The 27,277-nt window shown below is 43.8% G+C and overlaps 1 protein-coding gene across 10 annotated transcripts in view; it reads left to right on the forward strand.

Moving 5' to 3' along the window:
- LOC105021078 (receptor-type tyrosine-protein phosphatase S) overlaps positions 1 to 26,178 on the forward strand; it is an 85,132-nt gene extending 58,954 nt beyond the window's left edge. For 4 of the 10 annotated variants that reach the window (XM_034290456.1, XM_034290458.1, XM_034290465.1 and 1 more), the window contains 25 exons: positions 92 to 236; positions 3,458 to 3,778; positions 4,039 to 4,232; positions 4,509 to 4,535; positions 4,779 to 4,896; positions 5,035 to 5,637; positions 6,795 to 6,889; positions 7,042 to 7,295; positions 7,414 to 7,501; positions 7,622 to 7,840; positions 8,084 to 8,241; positions 8,670 to 8,684; positions 10,129 to 10,241; positions 14,799 to 14,896; positions 15,163 to 15,298; positions 17,413 to 17,588; positions 19,239 to 19,358; positions 20,330 to 20,484; positions 20,732 to 21,017; positions 21,189 to 21,367; positions 21,592 to 21,718; positions 21,810 to 21,935; positions 22,853 to 23,007; positions 23,156 to 23,291; positions 23,424 to 26,178. In XM_034290456.1, coding sequence (XP_034146347.1) covers positions 92 to 236; positions 3,458 to 3,778; positions 4,039 to 4,232; positions 4,509 to 4,535; positions 4,779 to 4,896; positions 5,035 to 5,637; positions 6,795 to 6,889; positions 7,042 to 7,295; positions 7,414 to 7,501; positions 7,622 to 7,840; positions 8,084 to 8,241; positions 8,670 to 8,684; positions 10,129 to 10,241; positions 14,799 to 14,896; positions 15,163 to 15,298; positions 17,413 to 17,588; positions 19,239 to 19,358; positions 20,330 to 20,484; positions 20,732 to 21,017; positions 21,189 to 21,367; positions 21,592 to 21,718; positions 21,810 to 21,935; positions 22,853 to 23,007; positions 23,156 to 23,291; positions 23,424 to 23,492 — 4,113 coding nt within the window. In that variant the 3' untranslated portion in view covers positions 23,493 to 26,178. The remainder of the gene's footprint in view (positions 1 to 91; positions 237 to 3,457; positions 3,779 to 4,038; positions 4,233 to 4,508; positions 4,536 to 4,778; positions 4,897 to 5,034; positions 5,638 to 6,794; positions 6,890 to 7,041; positions 7,296 to 7,413; positions 7,502 to 7,621; positions 7,841 to 8,083; positions 8,242 to 8,669; positions 8,685 to 10,128; positions 10,242 to 14,798; positions 14,897 to 15,162; positions 15,299 to 17,412; positions 17,589 to 19,238; positions 19,359 to 20,329; positions 20,485 to 20,731; positions 21,018 to 21,188; positions 21,368 to 21,591; positions 21,719 to 21,809; positions 21,936 to 22,852; positions 23,008 to 23,155; positions 23,292 to 23,423) is intronic. The other 6 variants (XM_034290477.1, XM_020045417.2, XM_013132880.3 and 3 more) reach the window with 3 other exon arrangements.
- Positions 26,179 to 27,277: the final 1,099 nt, after the last annotated feature.

The raw sequence follows: 27,277 nt of genomic DNA on the forward strand, positions 1-27,277 counted from the left end.
TGATCAAATGCAGACAATCCAGAGAGGAACCCAGTTCTGTGCACTTTTCTATGTTTCTTTGATTGGTGTTCTTTCTCTTTTGCTCTGACAGGAGAAGTTGACATTCGGGCCGCGGTCTTCATACACTGTGGAGGGTCTGAGAGCTAATACAGAGTACTCCTTCTCCCTGGCAGCCATTTCTAACAAAGGCATCGGAGCCTTTACCAACGAGTTGGTCCAGAGGACATCACAAGCCAGTATGTTTTCCGCCGTCCCACCTGCAGACACACACTGTGTCATTCACAGTGGATGCACTCTTGCTGCTTGTATCTCACACAGCTGCAGTTACTGCGACCCAGCCTTCGTCTGCACACCCATCTACTGTGTCCTCTCCTCCAGTCACTTACCTTCAGCACTCATCCATCCTGCTCCTCGTCCATCTCATAAGTATTGGGAATGTTCCTGATGCCCGGGCATGCACTTGTTGTTGTTTTTTTCTCACACAGTGAAAAGTTTTAAACAGACAGGATGTGGAATCGGTTTTGTTCCTCTGTTGCTTTTTGTCACTCCTTACTTCACTTGGTTTGTATTCCTTTAAAGCGGATCATTGCATCCTTTTTCTCTTCTTGGAGGGGCTCACTGTTAAAAGTCACAGGTCATATGGACTGGAGGTCTGAAGCGCCTTAATTGCAGGTAAGGGCAGGTCAGTCTAAGTTTAAGACTAAGTCAAACTAATAGGCCTGAATCCGGCACCACCAGTCTGAAAGGTAAAGTATTCAGTTAACATTCATCTTTGGATTTCTAAAGTATTGATATACCAATGAGATTATTGAAGTGTGGATGTATGTGTATATATATATATATATATATATTTATTTATAGCATATTATATATATAATATGCTATAAATAAATCCTTGTAGCTTAGTTCCACTAGCTAACACCAACAGTACCCAACATATATTGCTTTACTAACCAAATGTTTTAAACAATGTAAATGTAAACATATATATTATATATAGCCGACTGCACACGGCGTTGGACAGGTTATGGGAAATGTCCTGCCACATAACAAAACACACATAAGCGATATACAAATATCTAAGTTACAGTAAAAACAATTGTATGAAAATGACAACGGTTAGGTTTCCAGTACAAGACCATGGTGCTTGTTTTACGAACCAGCCAGGGGAAGCAGACAGGGGGGTGACTGAAAAGGCGGTAGAGGAGGAGGGTGTGACCAGGGAGCAGGAGCGGGTGCGGGTGTGGGTGTGTTGACAGAGTGCTGCCGGCAACAGGCAAAATCCACACAGCACAAGGAGCTCTCCATGTTTCTCCAGTAGTATGTAGTCACCTGCAAAATGATTGCCACCCTCGATAATGATGAGCCAAAAAAGCCTGTATGAAATAAACAAAGCAGGTGATGAGCTATATTTTATACTACTATAATTGGTCAGAGATTTTTTCTTACATTTTTAACATTAATAGTACAATATATTATTTCTCAATAAGAGAGGTGTCAAAAGGATTGGCAGCCCTAATGATTCTAATAATTAAAATCAAACAAATGTAAATCTATGTTACTAGCCTTTTTTAAGTACGTCTCGATCTTAAAGAAATGCATTGTGGCATTCCATGGATTCCTTTTTCACTGGGGGATGGAAATATGCTAACATTCATGTAAATTCCTTTTCTCACCTGGGGAAAGGCAAAGAATTCAGAAATGATAAGAGACAAAGGGCTGGTGACCTTCATACGTCAGGGTCTAAAACATTTGCTAAAAACCTAAATGAACTGTGATAAGAAACGCCCATTTCTGATTGGAATCGTCAATGAATTCCATAAACTCTGTGTAGGGTAGGGTATGTCCTCATACTGTAGATCTTCATTGTCTGGTAGACGATGAAATACAATTCTTTATTATTCTTGTCAAATAATACGTTTCAGAAAAGATAGTTTGACAATGATAATAGTGACAAATTATCTTAGAAAATGTCGGTTATATATATGACAAAAACATAACCCTGACTTCCACGTTATGAAGCAGTTAAGCAGGTTGAAATAATCTGTGCAGATCAGCTGGCGTTGATTCTACTCACCAATCTTTGCTGCAACAGAGCCATAATCGGTCCATTTTGGAAGATCTGGTCTTGCTCTATAACTGTCTGTGAATTGGAGATTAGTTACATTCATCCAGATCCATCCCTCGGCTTTTTACAATAACACAGGTTAGGTGATCACTTTGTTACTGTTAAATTGAAGAATCCCAGATTGAATTATGTATTTGTTGCCAGGACCAAATAACTCTCAGCGACAGATCCTTTTTACAGCTTTTAAAATGTGGCATTTCACAAAAACAGAGGTTACACACCTGGGTGTTTGGCGAGGAGGCAGCAGGCTGGGGAGTGTCTGGAGGTGGCAGATAAGACCTTCATTTCATGGGGCAGAATGTATTTCACAGTTAGCTTAGCACGGTTAGTGTTATACCGCCATGCTTTGGTGCCCATGGTGATTGTTCCTCCAGGCCACTGGTGCTGAATCAGACTCCCATATCCATCCACTCTACTCCTGTACACCTTTACCTCTAAACCGTTATTCTGGCAATGGCATATGCTGTCTCTGGTTGCCAGGTGAGAAAGGTTCCATCAACTAGAAACCGGAAAGACAGGTCGGTGTCTTGTGTCCTTGCTGTTCCTCTGCCCCAGTGCCTTTTGTCTCAGTCTATCTCCTGGTTCATCATCAAGTTGCATAAAGGCCAGCTTTCATGAAGTATAATCTTTTTTTTTGTAGCATTCTCTATGTTCTCTAACTTTGTATAGTAGATGTGAAACATAAAGTCCCTAAACGAATCTTTTCGTTCAAGACACACTAAAAGGTTTAAAGAATTCTGCAAAGTCCATCACGATTATAACATTCCACTTAGAAAGTCAAGGAATATTTAGTAGCAGCATGACTCTAGTGTATAGCTCTGTCCTGATCCAGCCTTGTCATACACAGCTGTCTATTTCAGCCTGTAAAAGAAATCATACATCTCCCCTTCCTAATGTCATATTACTGTGCTGCCATTGGTCAGAGTAGACAGGTGAAAGCCAATCATCTGGTATCAGTTACGCCTCCTCCTGAGCTGTAATTAAGTTGTCCACTCAGCCTGGGTTCTCCCTACTTTCTCCTTCATCTCATTACCTACAACATGATTCATTTCTCTCTTCCTCCATTTTTTTGCCTTCATTTAGCAAAGTCATGTTTGTCTTTAGAGGTATTTTAGGTTAGTTTCATATTATTTGGTCTTATAGTTTAGATGTCCTTTGTCCTTCATTTTTCTTTTCTTTTTCTTCTATCCTTTTGTTTTGCATTGGTTTTCCACCTCTTTCTCTCTCCGTCTCTCTCTTTGCCGATGTCTCTCTTGTCTCCCTTTCCTCGCTGAATTCCCTACTCCCTTGTCTGTGCAAACATCCTCTTCCTGCACCTCGTCCAATCAGAGCCATCGGCTGCACCTTTGGGTGTGTCCTGTGACAGCCCCAGCTCTACCTCTCTGAGGGTAAGTTGGAAACCGCCGCCCGCTGAGACCCAAAATGGCGCGCTGACTGGTTATGAACTCCGCTACCAGCGAGTGGTGTCCGGGACTGGCTTTGAGGTTCAGGGTCTGGAGGTTAAGGTGCCTCCCATCCCCCCAGATGTGGGGCAAACGGTGTTGAAGGGGCTGGAAAAGTGGACCTGGTACCGCATTACCCTGGCAGCCTTCGGCACAGAGGGTTCTGGACCAGAAAGCCTGCCATTGCTTTGCCGCACAGACGACGATGGTGAGTATGTGTGTGCGTTTTTATATATATATATATATATATATATATATACAGCGCCGGAAACAATTAAGAGACCACTGCAACTTTTTCTTTCCTTTCCAAAAAAGTTGGAAAGGAAAGTTTTGAGTGAGGAACAGAAGCGTTCAATTTGCAGTGGTCTCTTCATTTTTACCCTTCTTTGTGTGTGTACATTGATCAACTGTTCAACGGATTGATCAGTAACTGAGCACATTCATGTTGTGCGTCCATGTGTTCTTCAGTCCCAAGTGCGGCTCCTCGGCAGGTGGAGGTCCAGCCCTTCAACTCCACCGCCCTCAGGGTGACCTGGCGATCTGTGCCTCCGAAGCACCGCCGAGGCCAGATCCGCGGCTACCAGGTGCACTATACCTGTGTAGAGAGTGGCTCATCGCGGAGTCTTCCCAGAATCAAAGACCTGCTGCTAGGCGACAGCCAGGTGAGCCTGGCCCCTCCTGGATTTTTATATTTGAAGTGTTCTTAAAACATGTTTTTAACTGCAACAGAAAGGCGCGTACGTATACTGTAACATCCTTGCCAGCTGTCACACCTCTGTAGGCCTATGGCAGGTTTGTACAGGGAAGCAAATCCTCACCATAAATGTGTCTTTTTAATGCACGTTGCTAGCGTTTCCTGTATCTAATCTCCTCTCCTGACTCATTCAGTGGTCTATCTCTTCTCCTTCTCCCATCCTCTCCCCTCTGTGTGGGATTAGTTTGTGGAGGATGACACTACTGAATATGTGAGTAGAGACAATTCTGTCAGTATTGAACTGAACCTGCAGTGAAGTGGCTATACTGTGCGTTTCACAAGGATGTTATTATATCCTCATTAGGAGGCATCTTCTACCATAGAGGCAGTTAGTTTGTAATTGGACAGAATTAATGTTTAGTCATGTTTGAGTAGAGATGGCAGATGGGAGCAGTAGGAAGGGAGAGAGCGGCTTGATGGAGGTTTATCTGAGAGAGTGTGTGTTACCCTGTAGGAGATGGTTTTGGGAGGTCTGAGGCCAGAGACCACATACTCTGTGTCTGTAGCAGCCTATACAACTAAAGGGGACGGAGCGCACAGCAAAGCCAGAGTGGTTCAGACTCTGGGTATTGGTGAGCACCACCCTTAAAAAGGATCACACACACACACACAGCCTGCAACTGCATGTTACACATAAGGTATACCCGAGGGTCGAGAGCTCAGCCCATAACTAACACGTTCGTGGCCCTCCACCCTCCTTTGATCTGCAGGTCCTGAAGCCCCCTCCCTCTCAGTGCACCTGGGCCCCGAGCCCTCTGTGGTGGTGAGATGGGGGGCCCCTGACAGGGCGTCAGGTGCAGGGGCCAAAGGGATCCTGGGTTATCGGCTACGGTTCGGGCTGAAGAACGCCACCACTACGGTGGAGCTGCCGGCCAAGGAGCAAACGTACACATTCACAGACGTGATTCCGGGGCTGACCTATGTCGTTAGCCTGTCTGCCAGAAGCCAGTCTGGGTATGGAGAGGAGGCCCTGGAGGAGCTGGAGGTGCCAGAGTCCCCCCCGAGGGGCTACCCCCGGATCTTGGACTCCATTAACGCCACCTGCTGTTCGCTTCAGTTCTCCTGGCTGCCCCCGGTGGAGAGCCAGCACCACAGTGTGATCACTGAATACACCGTGGCTTACCGGGAAGCGGGGGGTGTCGACCCGTTTGGGCCCCCTCATCAGATAACCCTACCAGCCAGTGAATCCAGTTACACCATCCTGGGACTGAACCACGGGACGGGCTACGAGGTGCAGATGTGTGCCCACAGCCGTGTAGGGTGTGGCCCTTTCAGTCCTCCACTGCTATATCACACACTGACCTTTGACACAGGTAGGGCTAGCCTGGATCTGGTGCACAGGGCTCCAGAGAAACGCCCCTATTTCTAAGTAAACGCTGATTGAGAGTTGGATTTGTCTTCTTTGATTTTAACCTTGAGTAGGATAGTCTATAGTTCAAGGCTGTCTCTGGGCCAGTTTTAAGGGGAAGCTTTCACTCACAGAGTTGTTGATAACCACTGGATTCTCCACTGGACCCCGTCTCTTCCCACACACCACCTCCTCCTTCACCTGTTCCCCTCACCTTCAAGGAAACAGACTGAGTACCACAGGAATGAATGTATGGAGAACACTAACACACCCACAGGTAAAAGTCAGTAAAATAGCCGGACAGCTGGTGGACTTTGAGGTAAGTGTTTAGTCTGACTTGTCTTATTGGCCGACAGAGCAAGGCATTATTTCATATACATGGTTGGTATCTAAAGGTAAGCTTTCACTTATTTAATCCAGCCCCTCTTTGAATTAACCTCATCTGACCTTTGTTGATTTGTTTTTTTAACCCTTATACCCCACAACAGGCACTGAACCATGACACACCTTACACATTCTTCACTTTCTCTCCCTCACCTCTTCGCTAATGAATCCATTCACTATCTCCACCTTCAAACTGTTCTCAGTCCTGCTGAAGACCTTGTTCTGCGCCTCATCCACTGACACCACTAACTGGGGTGGTTTTTAGAGGGAGGAGTGTAGAGGTTGACAGGCACGGTGCTGTTTAAGACCCTGCCCTAATTGCGCTGCATGTGTCTTCCAGGACCTTAGGACATCTGTCTAACCTCCCCTCGTTCCCTTCTCAGCTGCCTTTAGAAGAGAGCTACTGGCAGTTACACAATCTGTGTTCTGTTCCAGAAATCTACAAGAAAGCGAGAAAACTCAGAGGATGTCATAGTAGAGAGAGGTTCTGTATGTACAGGTCCCAAGACACTCCTTCTCTGTCTCTTCTATTCTTTCACCAGCTTACTTGGTCCCTACAGCTCATGTACCTACTTCCTAAAACGAAATTGAGGTGTGACATCACTGTCTAAATCCTTCATCTTATTTTAGGATTTAGGGTCCGTATAGAACCCTCCAGAATGTCGGCAGTTAGGGCAGGCATGGGATTGGTGAGTCCATCCTCCAATGACCCTTCATCTGTTTCCGTCTTTCAATCAGATGTCCCAAGGAACTTCTCAGTGAATCTGGCGACCAAGACCAGTGTCCTGCTGACCTGGGAGTTCCCCGAAAGCCCTTACACATACCGCTTCACTGTGAGTGTTCGGGCGTGTGTGTGTGTGTGTGTGTGCGTGCGTGTGCACGTGCCCATGCAGTCCGTGCGTGTGTGTGCGTTCAGTGTGTATGTAGGATGCCCCCTTTGTGTGTTCTCAGCCTTGTGAAATACTCGCTCACATATTCCTCCCAGGTGGAGTATAACCGTCAGAAAATGGAGGTGGATGCCAGGCTGAGGAAGGCAGTGATTCCCAATCTGCAGCCCGATACCGACTACGACTTCAAGATCACCTCCCCCGAGGGCAACATGGGCGGGCTGAGGCACCGCATCCACGCCAAGACCTCTCCTCCGATCACCATCCGCCGCCCGGAGATAGACCACGCCCGCGACACGGAGAGCACGGTGACCATCATCCTGCCCTCGCTGGAGAACCACAGCCCCGTCAAGTAAGGCATGCCGACGTGGGTGGGGGGCGCCAGACGTTCGCAGCCGCGTTCGAATCATCCACGGAACGTCGCGGTGATGTTTACTGTTGTCCGCGGCGCTGGCCGTGTTTTCCTCTAGGAATGTGTATGTTGTGGTGGTTCCTCTGAGGAGGGCCAGGGGAGTGTTCAGGCATCTGAAGAGCCCGGATGAGATGGACCTGGAGGAGGTGAGAGCTTGTCGTGGACCCGTCGAGAAACACACGACACGGCAGCTAAAAACCTTTACTCACCTGGTTTCTTGGCGTTAAAATGAAAAGGCCCCACCCGTCTATTTCTCGCCCTCCTAGTTGTTGAAGGACATCAGTCAGAGGCAGAGGGACTCCAGACAGCAGAAACAGGTGGACCTGCGCCGGGCCTACATCACAGCCCGCTTCACACCGGCCACCTTGCCAGCCTTCTTTACTCTGGGGGACCAGCTGGACTATGGAGGCTTTGAGAACCGGGCTCTAGAACCGGGACAAGAGTATATGTTCTTCATCCTGGCTGAACTCAATGCCACCACAGGGGTATGGGCAAATTCACTGTTATTTCTTTATTGTATTTATTTGTTATTGTAATTGTGTGTACATTATAGTTCATATTGAAGGGCAGTGTGCATCTATTACATAGTCATCCCATATTCTGCATGCAATGTATTTTGACATGGCAGTTTCACAGTTTCGATAAATCGAGAAGGAAAAGGCAATAATGTTCATTCTCCCTGGCTAGCACTTACCAGTTTCCCTGTGGTCCGCATTTGTGTATTGCAGAAGATGTACGTGGCCAGCCCATACACTGACCCTGTGATCGCCCCGGACTCCGACCCCCAGCCCCTGGACGCAGGGGACGGTTTGATTTGGGTGGTTGGACCGGTCCTGGCAGTAGTCTTCATCATCTGCATGGTCATTGCCATCCTTCTTTACAAGAAGTGAGTGAGACCCAGGAATGGAGCACTGAGTTTACGGAGGGTTTTCGTAGCTGAAATGTGTAACTATGTAGCCATAAATACCTAACCGGCCAGCACAATATTATAAACAGGCAACACGCCAACACTCAATAAATAGCTAGCTTACTTCCTAAAATGCTATAACTACTTTACATTCTAAAACTATGGTTGTTTATGAACACATTTAACCTTACACGTTTAAAGTTATTCTGGAGTGTTAATGTAAATTAACGTAAAGATGCAGTAGCCAGTGTTGTCAGAACAACTACCCTCCCCCAGCTGAAGAAATTCCCTTTTTGTAACCCAGCTAGGGAGCGTTTGAATACAAATGTATCATATTGATTTTTCTTGCTGTCACCTCTTTCTCTTCCTTTCATTATCCACTTTCTCCCTCGCTCCTTTTTCGAAAGCAGCAAGCCAGACAGGTAAGTGTTCACCCTATTAAATGGTTGGTTGTGTTGACATATTTGGATTCCTTAGAATAAATGCAAATTAAAATTCCTAGAAATAATATACTATACACTCACCTAAAGGATTATTAGGAACACCTGTTCAATTTCTCATTAATGCAAATATCTAATCAACCAATCACATGGCAGTTGCTTCAATGCATTTAGGGGTGTGGTCCCGGTCAAGACAATCTCCTGAACTCCAAACTGAATGTCAGAATGGGAAAGAAAGGTGATTTAAGCAATTTTGAGCGTGGCATGGTTGTTGGTGCCAGACGGGCCGGTCTGAGTATTTCACAATCTGCTCAGTTACTGGAATTTTCACGCACAACCATTTCTAGGGTTTACAAATAATGGTGTGAAAAGGGGAAAAAACATCCAGTATGCGGCAGTCCTGTGGGTGAAAATGCCTTGTTGATGCTAGAGGTCAGAGGAGAATGGGCCAACTGATTCAAGCTGATAGAAGAGCAACTTTGACTGAAATAACCACTCGTTACAACCGAGGTATGCAGTAAAGCATTTGTGAAGCCACAACACACACAACCTTGAGGCGGATGGGCTACAACAGCAGAAGAACCCACCGGGTACCACTCATCTCCACTACAAATAGGAAAAAGAGGCTACAATTTGCACAAGCTCACCAAAATTGGACAGTTGAAGACTGGAAGAATATTGCCTGGTCTGATGAGTCTTGGTTTCTGTTGAGACATTCAGATGGTAGAGTGAGAATTTGGCGTAAACAGAATGAGAACATGGATCCATCATGCCTTGTTACCACTGTGCAGGCTGGTGGTGGTGGTGTAATGGTGTGGGGGAGGTTTTCTTGGCACACTTTAGGCCCCTTAGTGCCAATTGGGCATCGTTTAAATGCCACGGCCTACCTGAGCATTGTTTCTGACCATGTCCATCCCTTTATGACCACCATGTACCCATCCTCTGATGGCTACTTCCAGCAGGATAATGCACCATGTCACAAAGCTCGAATCATTTCAAATTGGTTTCTTGAACATGACAATGAGTTCACTGTACTGAAATGGCCCCCACAGTCACCAGATCTCAACCCAATAGAACATCTTTGGGATGTGGTGGAACGGGAGCTTCGTGCCCTGGATGTGCATCCCACAAATCTCCATCAACTGCAAGATGCTATCCTATCAATATGGGCCAACATTTCTAAAGAATGCTTTCAGCACCTTGTTGAATCAATGGCACGTAGAATTAAGGCAGTTCTGAAGGCGAAAGGGGGTCAAACACAGTATTAGTATGGTGTTCCTAATGATCCTTTAGGTGAGTGTATAATGTAAATAAATTGCATTTATTGAGCCAGTATATTGTGCTATTAGACTGTCATGATTTCTCACTCTTCTACTCTTTGGTCTGTCTCCTGCCTGGTGTCTTTCCTGTGTCCATCGGTGACCAGTAAGAGGAAGGACTCTGAGCCAGGCACCAAGAGCCTTCTGGGTAATGCTGAAATGATGGCCCACCATCCCACAGACCCCGTCGAAATGAGACGCATCAACTTCCAGACCCCTGGTACGTACTGCGCACGCACACACACACCCACCCACACACACACATACACACACACACGACCTGAAGTTGTTGTTGTGACTGGTTCATTGTTTTTAAGCTGAGTGTATTAAATCACTTTTCTTTAAGATTTGTTAAAGTTAATCGCTGTTATGCAACTGAAAATCACATAGATTTAGTGACTTGGTGATTGTCGGTAACAAAAGTCTTTCATCACAAATACTTAAAGGGGTAATCCAATCCCGGAAACATCATGACATTTGGGGAAAGTTTTATTAGTTAATAAAATACGTTGTTTCTCCATGATTTCATTTGTAAGTGGTCCATCTGTGAAATCTGAAAATCGTGGTGTAAGGCATCATCACGTTAAATTCTTTGGAAGTGAAATGGAGGATAACATTATAACATTTTTTATAATAAATTACAGTGCCTCTCAAATAAATAAATACATGTTTTGTCAAGATTAACCTTATTTCATAGAAGGGACATTGAACACACTTCTTAATCATACATTGCTGAATGTATGTATTTTGTGAAAATAACTGCATTTAAGAACAAAGTAAGTGAATTCTAAGTATAGAAAGTTACTACAGCAAAACATACCAAAAGAATAAGGTTTTGTAACACTCTGAAGCTTCTGCCCAAGGTTCCATTTCCTGAGAGGGCAAAATGGCTGTCCTTCAGGTTAGTGCTGTTAAGATGAGTCATCATCCATGAGTCATACCTGTGTGATGGGCGCCCACAGTCCACCTGGCAGGCACTACACAAACAATCCAGAGGGGACATAGGCATAAACAACATCAGAACTGAAAAACACTGGAATATAGGAATGACCTATTTGTTCTTGAAAATATTAAAGTTGAGAGCTGAGGTCACGTGTAGCTAACAGAATGATATTTCTGTCTAGAAAGCGTGGTATAGTTGTTCTGTTGTTCCTAGTGTGTCCAGACAGGTCTGACCCACTCCGCCTCCACACCCTCTGTGACTCTCACCTCCAGCTGCTGCCGTATTATATCCTACAGCTACACCTCCATGACTTCCTGTACTCCTCGGTGTTGAGAATCTGCTTCTTGCACACAGAAAGAACTGTAGAGTAAAATACAGAGAATATTAGTTTATCAACTTTGTTTTATAATATGATTATTTAATGGCGATTTCAACATTATTCATGCATCACAGGTGTTGTTAAATGTATTCATCTGTTCAATACTCGCATTAACCGATTTTTTTTGGCCTATATTTTACAACAATGCTTATGTTGTATTAGGAAGATGTGTGAAGGACCAAACCTGCCAAAATTATAAATAAATAAATGTATCAATTAATATACTTATACATAAAAATATAATAATAAATGTATTCATCAATATTATTTCTCTATTTATTTAATTCCTTGATCATTCATTTCTGTATTTATTTTTATATTCATTTCCATGAACTTATATTTCTGTATATAATTTTCCGTATTCTTTTATTTCTGTATTTTTGTATTTCTGTATTTCCTTGTCCTAATTTTTCCTTGTGCTAATGAGGGGCGGGACTTTAACAGTCAGACATAGCAATCAAACCCAGAGCGGCAGATAGAATCAGACTGTGAAGAGGGTGAGTGCTCTTTTAGATCCTTGGCACATCTCCATGTTGCCAATCACTATTCCTCATTTAAGCACATGCAATGTTTGTGCATAGGTGACATGAATAAGGTTTAAAAAAAGTTTTCGGAAAAATACACCATTTTCACCAAGTGGAGTCTTTGCTGTTCTGTCCCAGGAGTCCTGGCATTGAAATGGGTTATTTTCAGCGCCAGTTTATCGGACAAGACTCACTAATTTTCCCAGAAGTCCTCTTGGATTAGACCTATGCACTGGTGTTGAAATCAACTCGTTATCCCCATCAGAACCCCCGTAAAAGACCTACAAAGACACACCGTTTTTGTAGCCTATTCACTTAGTGGAAAGGACCTTGTCATTTTCCAAAACCCCCTATGGGTTTTTCTGTATACATTTGCACTGGTCAAAGTACTACTTTGACCAGTGCTCATTGCTATCTGGGATTGTTGTTATTTTATAATTGATTTCTCTACTATATAATATCTATGCATCAGTCAAGTATCAGTATAGTATAAATCTGAATTAATCTCGAGAATAAGATTTTATCCAGTTACATTTTTTATAATAAATGTGACCGTGTCAGTTAATAGAGGAAGGCCTTCACCTTTTTCTATACATCCAGTTAAGTGGGTGATACGTTTTTTGCCCTTGCAAACACAATACCATTTGGCTTAGCTTGTGTTAGACTGAGATGACATTGCCAACTACAAAATTGGAAGGCAGAGATTTTACACTAATTATGGTATTCCTTTCAAAATCAGACTAAATCATTTTGCTATCAGTCAGGCTAAATGTAATCTTAAGTGGGTGATACGTTTTTTGCCCTTGCAAACACAATACCATTTGGCTTAGCTTGTGTTAGACTGAGATGACATTGCCAACTACAAAATTGGAAGGCAGAGATTTTACACTAATTATGGTATTCCTTTCAAAATCAGACTAAATCATTTTGCTATCAGTCAGGCTAAATGTAATCTTACATAACTAAGCTGCGGTATTGACTACTCAAAAAAGACGGTTAAGCCCAATGCCATTATACTGTATATTATCAGCAGTTTACACTAGACTTTTTTTGACAGCCAATATAGCCATATAGAATTCCAGCCTTTTAGAACAGCTAACGGACATACAGTTAGGTCTGGAAATAAAGTGACACTGACACAAGTTTTGTTCTTTTGTCTCTTTACCAAAATATTTTCAGGTTACAGTTAAATAACGAATATGGATTTAAAGTGCAGCCTCTCATATTTAATATGTAGCCCCCTCTTTTTCAAGGGACCAAATGTAATTGGACAATTGACTCAAAAGCTGTTTCATGGAAAGGTGTGGGCTATTCCTTCATTATTTCTTAATTAATTAAGCAGGTAAAATGTCTGAAGTTGACTCCAGGTGTGGCATTCGCATTTAGAAGCTGTTGCAGTGAACCCACAACATGCAATCACCGGAGCATTCTGGTGGGGAACAGAGACAAAATTAAGAAAAGTCTGTCAGTATCTAAATATTTCCAGACCTAACTGTATGTTTTAAATAGCCATATAATAGTCTACATTTAAACAGCAATAAAACACAAACAATGATCCAACAAAAGTATTTTATTTAAATTAGTCAGTAGAATGAACTATTCAAAATATTTCCGAGCTGAGCATAGGCCTATAGGCTACACCTAGGGCTGTCGCAATTATTACATAAAATAATTTCTGCCAGATCACACATATTTTTATAGACAACGATCTTTTGCACAATTTTTTGATTCCAAAATCATGTTTCAAATCTGAATAGGGGCCAATGTTAGAAACATCTCAAATATCCTACCATGCAAATGATGTCACTATTCATAGGATGTCAAAGCGTTTGACAGCTCTGCGAAAATTATAGGTGCAGATTACTTACTGAAAATCGTTTGCTTCTAAATTTCAGTATGTTTTTAAATCTAGTTCAGAATTGTTTTGCAATGCACCATAATGTACTGTGGCCTAATTTCGCAACATTATTATTTAATAGACAAACGTGTTTAAGTCACTTATTTGTCGCGTCAACTCTTGACCAAAGGAAAAAACACTCAAGCGTGTGTAAAATATTTATACAAATATTGTTAGTCCCACCCCCTCATTTCCTTTACGACAAGGAAATACAGAAATAAGTAAATACAGAAATAAAATAATATGGAAATAAATTTATACAGAAGTAAATTAATACAGAAATAAATATATACAGATATATAAGATTCTGGAAAATAATTACAGAAATTAATGATCAAGGAATAAATAAATAGGGAAATAATATTAATAAATGTATTATATATTTATATGTAAATATATTTATTGATACATTTATTTATTCATTTATTTCAGCAGTTTTGGTCCTCCATGGATGTATTCTGAAGTATACCAAAGGAATTGTGGTTTCTGGCTCAAAGTGATGATTAAATTGAATTATATTTCACAGCACTCTCCGCTAGACCTGACAATGCTTTACATTGTGTGGGGGCTAACCCCCAAACTCCACCCCACTAACACCCACTGTGTGTGTGGAGAGATTCAGAGTGGTGTTCAGCCTAAATAACACTCTGTCTTTGTTTGTTTTCTCTGAGTCATTGCTCATGCTCCTAATCGCTCAGAAAAGCAATTTACACATCAAAGGAACAAATTTCCAAGTAAACTGAATCACAGACTTTGGATCAAAATGGAGTCCCTTTTTTGCTATTCATTTAATGTATTTTTTTTACTCTGTAATTGTCTTTTGCCATTTACTAAAGCACCGTAATTCATCTTGTGCGTTGACAGCAAATTGGGTCTAGGTTTTTCCTACAGTCTTATCTCCAGGGCTGGAAAGACATAGCTTTATGGACTAACATCTTAACAACCTTGGTTTGATACTGGAATAGTGAGAGGAGCCTTGCTAATCAACCTTGACCTCTGACCTCCCTTCTTTTACCTTTGTCTGTGTGTTGTAGGTATGGTAAGCCATCCTCCCATCCCCATCACAGAGTTGGCTGAACACACAGAGCTTCTTAAAGCCAACGACAACCTGCGTCTGTCTCAGGAGTATGAGGTGAGAGATGGAGCATAGTATGGAGGATGGAGGTACATGAGTTCCTTAACAGTCTCTAAGGCTAGTGGTATTACTCAGAGTGTAGCAGTTGCCACATGCATGGCATGAATGGCATCCAATTTTAGACTCTTTAATCTTGACCACTAAATTGCTAAAATCTGACATAATGGGTATTGAGTGATCTCATTGGTATTTTGGCCTCCATCAAACCTTGCAACTTCTGTTATCGTCTTGTTAATGTTGTCTCTGGTTTTTGGTCTCTTCAGTCCATTGATCCTGGTCAGCAGTTCACCTGGGAGCACTCAAACCTGGAGGTGAACAAGCCCAAAAACCGCTATGCCAACGTGATCGCATACGACCACACCCGAGTGGTCCTCGCCCCCCTAGAGGGTTCTAGTCCAGGTACAGTGTACAGCAGAGGTTCTTAGAGGGTTCTAGTCCAGGTACTTTGTACAGCAGAGGTTCTTAGAGGGTTCTAGTCCAGGTACTTTGTACAGCAGAGGTTCCTGGAGGGTTCTAGTCCAGGTACCGTGTACAGCAGAGGTTCCTATAGGGTTCTAATCCAGGTACAGTATACAGCAGAGATTCCTAGAGGGATCTAGTCTAGGTACAGTATTGCAGAGGTTCCCAACAATTTTTTTGGGGTGGAGGGGTAAAAAAAAATCACAATGCTCCCATTGTACAAAAATGTACTGTATGTATTCAGAAAATGATTTGCAGTAGGGAGAACAAGTCTTTGATACACTGCCGATTTTGCAGGTTTTCCTACTTGAAGCATGTAGAGGTCTGTAATCTTTATCATAGGTACAAAAATCCAGAAAATCACATTGTATGATTTTTTTATAATTAATTTGCATTCTATTGCATGACATAAGTATTTGATCACCTACCAACAAGTAAGAATTCTGGCTCTCAGAGCCCTCCTGTTTTCCACTCATTACCTGTATTAACTGCACCTGTTTGAACTTGTTACCTGTATAAAAGACACCTGTCCACACACTCCAATCAAACAGACTCCAACCTCTCCACAATGGCCAAGACCAGAGAGCTGTGTAAGGACATCAGGGATAAAATTGTAGACCTGCGCAAGGCTGGGATGGGCTACAGGACAACAGGCAAGCAGCTTGGTGAGAAGGCAACAACTGTTGGCGCAATTATTAGAAAATGGAAGAAGTTCAAGATGACGGTCAATCTCCATCGGTCTGGGACTCCATGCAAGATCTCACCTCATGGGGCATCAATGATCATGAGGAAGGTGAGGGATCAGCCCAGAACTACACGGTAGGACCTGGGACCACAGTCTCAAAGTAAACCATTAGTAACACACTACGCCGTCATGGATTAAAATCCTGCAGTGCACACAAGGTCCCCCTGCTCAAGCCAGCGCATGTCCATGCCCGTCTGAAGTTTGCCAATGACCATCTGGATGATCCAGAGGAGGAATGGAAGAAGGTCTTGTGGTCTGATGAGACAAAAATATAGTTTTTTGGTCTAAATTCCACTCGCCGTGTTTGGAGGAAGAAGAAAGATGAGTACAACCCCAAGAACACCATCCCAACTGTGAAGCATGGAGGTGGAAACATAATTCTTTGGGGATGCTATTCTGCAAAGGGGACAGGACGACTGCACCGTATTGAGGGGAGGATGGATGGGGCCATGTATTGCAAGATTTTGGCCACCAACGTCCTTCCCTCAGTAAGAGCATTGAAGATGGGTCGTGGCTGGGTCTTCCAGCATGACAACAACCCGAAACACACAGCCAGGGCAACTAAGGAGCGGCTCCGTAGCATCTCAAGGTCCTGGAATGGCCTAGCCAGTCTCCAGACCTGAACCCAATAGAAAAACTTTGGAGGGAGCTGAAAGTCTTTATTGCCCAGCGACAGCCCCGAAACCTGAAGGATCTGGAGGTTTGTATGAAGGAGTGGGCCAAAATCCCTGCTGCAGTGTGTGCAAACCTGGTCAAGAACTACAGAAAATGTATCTCTGTAATTGCAAACAAAGGTTTCTGTACCAAATATGAAGTTCTGCTTTTCTGATGTATCAAATACTTATGTCATGCAATAAAATGCTAATGAATTACTTAAAAATCATACAATGTGATTCCATCTCTCACAGTTGAAGAGTACCTATGATAAAAAATTACAGACTTCTACATGCTTTGTAAGTGGGAAACACTGCCGATTTTGCAGGTTATCAAATGCTTGTTCTCCCCACAGTAGAAATACACGTGTTCCTGAGTTTTATCTATCAGCAATAGGGTGTATCGTCTTTAGTTAGTACCAGGTTTGTAGCTAAATAACATTTTGCAGCTACCAGATCTTACTTCTGTAACCCTGATTCTATGTGCTAACTCATTTTCTCTTGCAACATGACAACCCCTCTTTTTTTAGGAATCGTTGGTGTTTAGCCTATACATTTTTTCAGTTATGAGATTTTTTTTTAACTGCGTATCAAATGGAGTGAATTAAAACCTCAACCAATCTCCTATTTTCCTGATCCTCCCTCACCATATCCAGGCGTCTTGGGTAGTGACTACATCAATGCTAACTACATCGATGGCTACAGGAAGCAGAATGCCTATATCGCCACGCAGGGCCCACTGGCCGAAACGTTTGGGGATTTCTGGAGGATGGTGTGGGAACAAAGAGCAGCCTCTGTAGTCATGATGACACGCCTGGAGGAGAAGTCTCGGGTGAGATGGGAGAAAGGGCCACACTCATCCACTCACTGGTATTATCTGTACTCGCCACAGGAGAACGCTTTGTGGATTGTGGCAGAACCCTTGGGATGTGAACAATGGTTTTCCTTAACACCTTTTAGTGGAGGAAGGTTTCCATTTAGAAGTGGGCGAGAGAGATATAAGTTAGTGGAGTTAGTTTCATAGAATTCTGGCCAGGTACAGTCCCAGCAGCTTGTTCTGTAGGAAAGACCGTCATCCACTCACTGTTATCCAATACTTTAGGTCGCTGTAGCTTAGTAGGAACTATAGTACTGTAGTAGTATTGCTTCTATGGCATGGGGATAGAAGCTATTGCAGGGTTCTGTCCATTGCAGACATGCCTGCATTGCGGAAGGATAGAGAATAGTCTGTGGCTTGGTTGGTTCAGGTCTTTCATTCTGTATATGTCCTTCCTATGATGGTCTTGGATGACAGGGAGCTTGGCCTGGCTTCACACCCCCCCCTGAAATTGTCGCAGTTGGCGTGCCAAGTGGCGATGCTGCCTGTGTTGATGATCCCAGTGGTACAGCTGCAGAACCACTTGAGGATCTGAGGACTAATGCCAAATCTCAATGGGCACAGTTATGAGTCATCCGCTGAGGATGATCGGGTACAGTCATCTTCTGTAATCTTCTGCCTACCATCCATTAAAAGGCACTGAGTCATCTTGATGATCAGGGCCGTATTTAGATATCTAAGTAGGTCATGACAATAACACGTTTATATTAGTCGCTTTTGTTTTACAAAAAAAAGGATGAAGATGAAAATGACGGTGACGATGAGGACGTTGACGACAGTGAGGGTTATGATGAGGAGGACCGTGGGGGTGAGAATGAGGAGGACTGTGGGGGTGAGAATGAGTGACGATGAAGACAGTGAGGGTTAAGATGAGGAGGACCGTGGGGGTGAGAATGAGGAGGACTGTGGGGGTGAGAATGAGTGGCGATGAAGACAGTGAGGGTTACTATGAGGAGGACCGGGGGGTGAGAATGAGGAGGACTGTGGGGGTGAGAATGAGTGACGATGAAGACAGTGAGGGTTAAGATGAGGAGGACCGTGGGGGTGAGAATGAGGAGGACTGTGGGGGTGAGAATGAGTGACGATGAAGACAGTGAGGGTTACTATGAGGAGGACCGTGGGGGTGAGAATGAGGAGGACTGTGGGGGTGAGAATGAGTGGCGATGAAGACAGTGAGGGTTACTATGAGGAGGACCGTGGGGGTGAGAATGAGGAGGACTGTGGGGGTGAGACTGAGTGACGATGAAGACAGTGAGGGTTAAGATGAGGAGGACCGTGGGGGTGAGAATGAGGAGGACTGTGGGGGTGAGAATGAGTGACGATGAAGACAGTGAGGGTTAAGATGAGGAGGACCGTGGGGGTGAGAATGAGGAGGACTGTGGGGGTGAGAATGAGTGGCGATGAAGACAGTGAGGGTTACTATGAGAAGGACTGTGGGGGTGAGAATGACGGCACTGACGATGATGATTGCATTGATTCTGAAGACGAAGACCCTCATAAGCCGCTGAAGTTGATATTGTTATCAAAGGGGATGTTTCTGAGGACGATGATGATTGTGACAGCATGTTGACAGGATGTTGATGAAGGTGTCGTTTCCTCCTGTAGATTAAGTGTGACCAGTACTGGCCCACCCGTGGTACAGAGACATATGGGATGATCCAGGTCACTCTGTTGGACACTATGGAACTGGCCACCTTCTGTGTACGCACCTTCTCTCTGCACAAGGTCAGTAGGCATACACACACACACACACTCACAGCCCTCTCTATATGCAAGGTCTTTCTTTCTCTGCCTACTCTTCCGTCCTTTTTCTCCTGTCCTCTCTTTCTTTTTATTCCTGTGTTCATCTTGGTTAATCCGTCTGGTTAATCCGTAGTCGGTTGCTGCTGATTAATTTACCGTCATGCCCCATGATACTCCTGCACTCTCCATTGGCTTATGAACCAGAAACAATTGAAAGTGATTTCATTCCATTCTCCACTTTTAGCCGCTGCGACTGGAGCAGAGAGCAAAGGGGAGGTGGTTAGACTGCCGTTAATGGAGTGTTAGTTCTGTCCAGTCAGCCAGTCAGAACATCACTGTTGGAATCACGTCACTTCCTGTGCACTTGATCCCCTGGTGGTACCTGGTGGTACTTGGCTTATCCACAGGAGATACTTGAGAACACTCATGATACCATAGCCTTACTGCTCAAATGAACATGAGGGTCTACTTCAGAGGTGTTGCATGCTGACTAAAATTCTGTTTGTGGTACAGTAACCAAAAAACGATTGGGAACCACTGCTTTATGGTGCATATAGGAAATGTGTTAGTCATGAATGTGCATGTGGACATGAATATGTTCTGTGATGTCAGGAAGCGTAGTCGTCATGAAACACACATTGAGAAGCAGAAGAAAGGCTTTTGTCCCGTCTAACGCTGAAGGCACTAACGCTGATGGCACTAACGCTGATGGCACTAACGCTGAAGGCTCTAGCGCTGAAGGCACTAACGCTGAAGCCACTAGCGCTGAAGGCACTAACGCTGAAGGCACTAACGCTGAAGGCACTAACGCTGAAGGCACTAACGCTGAAGCCAAGACGCTGATGGCACTAACGCTGATGGCACTAACGCTGAAGGCACTAACGCTGAAGCCACTAGCGCTGAAGGCACTAACGCTGAAGGCACTAACGCTGCTCTCTTCTCGGCCCTCTCAGAGCGGTAGCAGTGAGCGGAGGGAGGTGCGTCAGTTCCAGTTCACTGCCTGGCCGGACCATGGCGTTCCAGAGTACCCCACCCCCTTCCTGGCTTTCCTACGCAGGGTCAAAGCCTGCAACCCCCCCGACGCAGGTCCTGTCATCGTGCACTGCAGGTATGAGGACACACGCACACACTGACACCAGAACACACCTGTTAAACACACACACACACCCTCTGACCCTCTCTCCCCTTCTCCCCCTCTCCCTCTCTATCTCCCTTTCTCCCTCTCCCCCTCTCACTTGCTTTCTCTTTCTCTCCCTCTGTTTCTCTTTCTCTCTCTCCCCCTCTCTGTCCCTCTCTCTTTCTCTCTCTCTCTTTCTCTCCCTCTCTTTCTCCCCCCCCCCCCCCCCCTCTCTCAGTGCTGGTGTGGGGCGCACCGGCTGCTTTATTGTGATCGACGCCATGCTGGAGAGAATCAGACATGAGCGCACGGCCGACGTCTACGGTCACGTGACCCTGATGAGGTCCCAGCGGAACTACATGGTCCAGACGGAGGACCAGTACGGCTTCATCCACGAGGCTTTGCTGGAAGCGGTGGCTTGTGGGAACACGGAGGTGGCGGCCAGGAGCCTGTTCTCCTACATGCAGAAGCTGGGCCAGGTGGAGAGCGGAGAGCATGTCACTGGCATGGAGCTGGAGTTCAAGGTAGCACGTTAACGCACAGAAATACGGCAGATGACAAAACTGACTGAGATGCAGTTGAAATACATATTGATGTGACATTCGGAAATTCAGAAATGGGACTTTATTCTGTGTGGTTCTTCAAAACGCAAGCGCCCCTCCGCTTCACCTCATGTTCTCTCCCGTCCCTCCCAGCGCCTGGCCAGCACCAAAGCCCACACGTCTCGCTTCGTCAGTGCTAACCTGCCGTGTAACAAGTTCAAGAACCGCCTAGTAAACATCATGCCCTATGAGACCACCCGGGTGTGTCTGCTACCCATTAGAGGCCTGGAGGGGTCCGACTACATCAACGCCAGCTACATCGATGGCTACAGGTACCCCTTCAACCGTAGTAGGAGGACAGACCCCTCGAGTCAATACAACCGTGTGTTACTGACTACTGCATAGTCAGAAAACCACGTTGAATTCAAGTTGAGTCCCTGCTCAACAAACTGTCCACCGTCTTAGCTGAAACCAGGTCCAATGAACTATGTTAAACAAACTAAGTGCTTCTCTATAGTCTGTTACCTAAGTTGTGTGTGTGTGTGTGTGTGTATAGGCAGCAGAGAGGTTACATGGCTACCCAGGGTCCTCTGGCAGAGACCACAGAGGACTTCTGGAGGATGCTGTGGGAACACAACTCCACCATCGTGGTCATGCTCACCAAGCTCCGAGAGATGGGACGGGTGAGGTCACAAACGCACAAACACACACACGCGTGCGCACACAGATGCATGTATGCGTGCCATATGTCTCTTGTTTTGTGCGTCCCTACAGGAGAAGTGTCATCAGTATTGGCCCGCTGAGCGTTCAGCCCGGTACCAGTACTTTGTGGTGGACCCCATGGCTGAGTACAACATGCCCCAGTACATCCTCCGAGAGTTCAAAGTCACCGACGCCAGGGTGAGCCAGCGTCTGCGTGTGTTCTAGGTTTTGCTGTACTTGTGGGAACCCAAAAGGTTCTTTGGGATAAAGGTTAAGTAAATGTCATTGTAGTTAGATTTAGGTTAGGATTAAGACCAAGGGCATAGGGAACATGGTTTGTCAGTCCCCAGATGAACTGAAAAAGAAATGTTTTTGTGTTTCTCAGTACTGTGTGTCCAGGCCAGTGACGCCTGCCTCTTCAATCTAGTGTGTTGTAAAGGTTGTAAATGTTACTGTGAATAAAGGATGCCTTTTAAAGCGTATTTTATATTGTGATCAGACACCAAGGCGGCTGTGTCCCTGACCTCTACCCTCTGTCCTCTATCTATCAGAGGAGTGTGTGAGGGCCTTGACAGCTAGTATGTTCCATCGACCGGCTGGACATTACTCCAGTTAACCCTGTCCTCTCCTGGTGCTGTCAACGTGTGTGTGTGTGTGTGTGTGTGTGTCTGTGTGTATGTTCCGGTGTGCTTGCGTGTGCGTGTGTGTCATAGATTTCTCCAGTTAAGCCTGTGCTGTCCTGACGGCGTTGACAGATGTTGTATTGATCTGTGTTAAAGTGGAGTCAGACAGTCTGAGTAGAGAAAAGGCTACAGAGAAAGTCATTGGCTACAGACAGGCAGGCTACCCAGACAGACAGGACTCATACACACAGATCTGACAGAGAGATTGAAGGCGGTCAGAAACCAGAAGTAGACCTGGAAACGTACAAAAATAATATAGATGATGGTAGAGTTGTTTGATTATAAAAGCAGCAGGAGGGACGTCTCGTTTTCATTTATCTGGTCACCAACAGAGGAGTGAGTACGAGATACTAATCAGGAGGACAGAAGGAAGGATATTTGGTGTATTTGTAATCAACGTTGCTCTTTCTCCCCGCCCCCCACGCTTATCAGGATGGCCAATCACGGACAGTTCGTCAGTTCCAGTTCACTGATTGGCCAGAGCAGGGAGTTCCAAAATCTGGAGAGGGCTTTATTGACTTCATTGGCCAGGTGCACAAAACCAAGGAGCAGTTTGGTCAGGACGGCCCAATCAGTGTCCACTGCAGGTATGAGTCATTGTCATAGTTGTAGGTTTGACTAGCAATACAATTCACAACCCTCATAATCCTAGGCTGCTGTATATTAGTCTAGTAGCTGAATGGTTAAGGTTCACAGCTGATGTTTTGACTTTGACCTATAACCTGGTGTGTGCAGTGCGGGCGTAGGGCGAACTGGAGTCTTCATCACTCTGAGCATCGTTCTGGAGAGGATGCGCTACGAGGGAGCTGTGGACATCTTCCAGACGGTCAAGATGCTGAGGACACAGCGACCTGCCATGGTTCAGACTGAGGTAGGCTTCTCAAACACGCCGACATGAGAAATTGACAGATATTGGTTGATGAGAAAACCTTCCAAATGGGAAGGTTTCCATGGGTTTCTTTACATTGCACTTAACCACTCCACATTGTTTCTTCCCGCCCAGGATGAGTACCAGTTCTGCTACCAGGCTGCTCTGGAGTACCTGGGGAGTTTTGACCACTATGCAACCTAAGAGGGAAAGTCCAGTCTCCTCATACTTCTTCTCAGATAAAGGTCTACAGAGAAACAACGACTGAGAGAAGCAGGCTGAAAAACAACCGAAATATTAACCTAATATCTCACCGGAGGGACAACGATACTAACGAGGAGTCATTATACACAAACAACAGCAACTAGACCAATGTCAATGAAAACCTACACTCTGAGGAAAGACCTGGAAGGGTGTGTTGGAAATCTCAGACAGACTATTACATGTAATCCTGCATATTCTTCTTACCTCAGTGTTCAACATGTGGAGGACTTATGATACCTGTGTGTGTTGTGGTCAGCTATTTCAAAAATGATACTAGAGAAAAACAAAATTACTTTGGAAACAGAGTTATGATATATATGTATAAAAAAAATACAAGGACACAAAAGGCCTGGATATTTGCTGCACCCTAAATGGGCTTTTTATTATATTTCTATCTATGGGTTCAAGGTGAAAGTGCAAAGGTGAAGATGTGTTAGCTGTACTGCGTCCATGGTGTCTTTTGCTGCCACAGCTAGTCCTGACCTAACACCAGCATGGTTTTAGATAGAGGACTAAACCTGGTCCAAGACATATAAGTAGGACTTGAGGGATTGTTTGAGCTTCATGTCTGTGATTGGACACCAAACTCTCCCACCCACTGGGCCAAAAGAAACCACACTGTTCTGGAGCGGATGGGAAATCAACTTTGACCTCTAATGAGATGGGGGAATGGTTCCCCTACTACATCCAGCAGACAACACGTGAGCAGTAATCGCCAGGCAGCGGTAACCCTTAGGAATGGATCTATGATCAGTTTACCACACTGAAATCCCAAACCATTGTGGTGTAAACACTAAACGGAACTCTGATCACTGTCTGGGATCAACCTCTCCCCACTCCAAGCAGATCAGTTGTCCATGCTTGCTTTGTGCTTACATCTAATTTGATAACCTAATAATAGTGGAGGTTAAACACATAATAGGCTATTACATTTCAATCCCAATCAGTAATTGTACTGGAATTTAATACAATAATTGGCTATATATGGAGCATTTTGATGGATTAACAAAAATACAAATGTTTTTTTCAGGAGAGTCTCTTTTGGTGGGAGTTATTTTCCACATTCTATGGAAATGTAGGATGATCCTATAAATTCAAGTTTTATCTTATGTATGTTCTCTGCTGTATACCCTCTATCGCACACCACTGAGATGTGCATTGAGTGGCATCAAGTAGCTTACAGCAGACCTGAATACAGCCATTGTGCATTGGGATGGTCTTGGTGGCCCAGGGGGTTGGAGCGCAGCTCTGATGGAACACAACAGTTGTGTGTTCAACTCCTGCTTTGGCTCTACACCGCTGACTATGTGTGTTACCGTGACTTGCTTTGGATGAAATGCATTTTGCTTGATAAACCATGTAGGTCCTGATGGGTTGAGAGCAGAACAAAGAGGTTCAAACTCTGCCTTCTCCACCAGTCTCTCTCTCTCTCTCAGCCTGCAGTAATACAGGGCTCTTCACAGCCTCTCTTTTCCTAGTCTTACTGTACAGAAAAACCACACGACACAACCTGATACCTTCCCTGAACTCCACTCCCCACAAGCCCTTTAGATATCGTCCTCTCCTCATGTGGATTAAATGTACTATAATCTGCTGCCCCAGATATGTTGTGATTGCAGAGCACAGTATGGTTATGGTACGTGGACTTGAACTGTACATACTGTCTGACATATAAAGTTCTTTATAGTACAGTACATAGGCCTGAGCACAAGCTGTAATAAGTGGGGCATAATTATTATCAACAAGAAAGAGCCTTATTGTAATTGTATACTTTGTCAAATGTTTATTTCATTTGATTTTTCAAATATTTATTATCATTCTATTTTGTTACTGCTATTATGACTCTTGATTTTTACTATTGTTTCATATGTTTATTTATTGTTTTATTTGGGAAAATTACCGAATATAACCAATGAGATGTTGTTTACTTGGCTAGCCAATTTTAATGTATCATATCGTATGTTTTTTTTATGGTCATTTTTAAGTGCTTTTTTAATTTGCTTTAGTATATTGTATACAGCGCCCTGTGTGGAGTGCTATTTGATACTGATGTCCTCATAGATAGATACTTAGAGCCAGACATATTTTCTGTTTACAGTGACAACCCCTTCTCGATTCAATAGTAGCAACAGTGGTACCTTCCAATCGCCCATGTAGGATTTAGCATTCAGGACATAGTGAGTTAAAATACAGTAGGTGGTAATAGTCTGTGTTGAACTGTGTTCAGTGAACAGTTCCATTTTAGTTTGCTACTACAGCTAGATGGAAAAAACTATATGGTACCATTCTGGTACAGAGGATTAGCAAAGATAAACCTTTGAAAATGAGACATAACTTGTTATTTGTATTTAGCAATGATCCTGATATGAAATTTAAGTGTGGTCCAAAACTCAATCTGATGGGACTTAAAATTCAATTAAAATGATGACTATATACTATGAATATACTGGACATAAAAGACAGGCTAACTACGTGACATCAATTGACTGCCAGTTCCTAAGATGTCATTTCATCAACTTTATTGAACCTATTACCTGGTAGCTGTTCTTTCCTTTAAACACTGGATGTAAATAATATGTATGTTGACTTTGTATTAAAAGTGAGATGATGGGAGATACCATGATGAGTCATTTTGTTCCTTTGTCATCATATGTGACTGTGTGGCAGCTGGCTGAATGCTGTGCTGTAAAAGTATATGGCTAACACATAAAAAGGAGAAATCCCTTGTCATGTGATACATCTCAGGTGTGAAGTATATGTATCGTATTTCTCCAGAAAATGTATGTCAAATTACCTACTCAGAAAGAACATGGGTTTCATTCCCAAAGTTCTTCCATCGGTATCTGGTATACTAGCAATTGTTTGTAGACACCATGCCCGACAATTCAAGTTGTGAAACATTTATTTATAGTTGAATAAGCTAAATGGTTTTCTTTTAAATATTGTTCTGGGTGGAACATGTTGATGTATGATCTAAAACTCAGTATAATTATGATTACATCTGTTACATTACAATTATGCCTGTTACAATATGATTACACCTATTACAATACTGTCAAGCCTGTTACAATACCATTACACCACATGGAAATTGTCATAAGCCTCTGCTCTATTTTGTAGTTGTACCATTACATTTTTTACAATGCCTTTACATCTTTAAAAATACCATTACACTTTTACAATACCATTACACCTGTTACAATATCATTACATCTGTTACAATAATACCATTACACCATGGAGATTATCACACGCTTCTGCTCTGTTTTGTAGTCTGATAGTTTGATAAGACATAAAGAGAGTTGCCCCCTGGGCACAGTATTGGTTGAATGATGGTACAGTACACCAAGACACACACCCACAAAGGGTCAACAGGGTTCGCCTGACCTGTTTTTCCTTTTTTCCTGGAGTCAGAAGGTACATTCTGGCCTTCAGATCCTATCACCTCTCATTCTGATGGTGTGTCATGATATAGTTAACAGCACCTGCTTGCCTTTTTGCCCAAATCTGAATGTCAAATTTCTCATGTCTTGATATGCACCCGTACACACTAGTTAGGATTTTTTTTTTTATGGGAAACATTTCTTTCACAGTGCCAAATAAACAGCAAAAAATGCATTTTATTTATTTCACCATTATTTATTTAACCAGGTAATCCAGTTATGACCCAGTTTTAGTTTACAATAACAACCTGGCCAAAGGCATGAAGATGAACATTTGGTTAC

Source organism: Esox lucius, chromosome 3 (genome assembly GCF_011004845.1).
Source record: "Esox lucius isolate fEsoLuc1 chromosome 3, fEsoLuc1.pri, whole genome shotgun sequence".
Classification (NCBI taxonomy): Eukaryota; Metazoa; Chordata; class Actinopteri; order Esociformes; family Esocidae; genus Esox; species Esox lucius.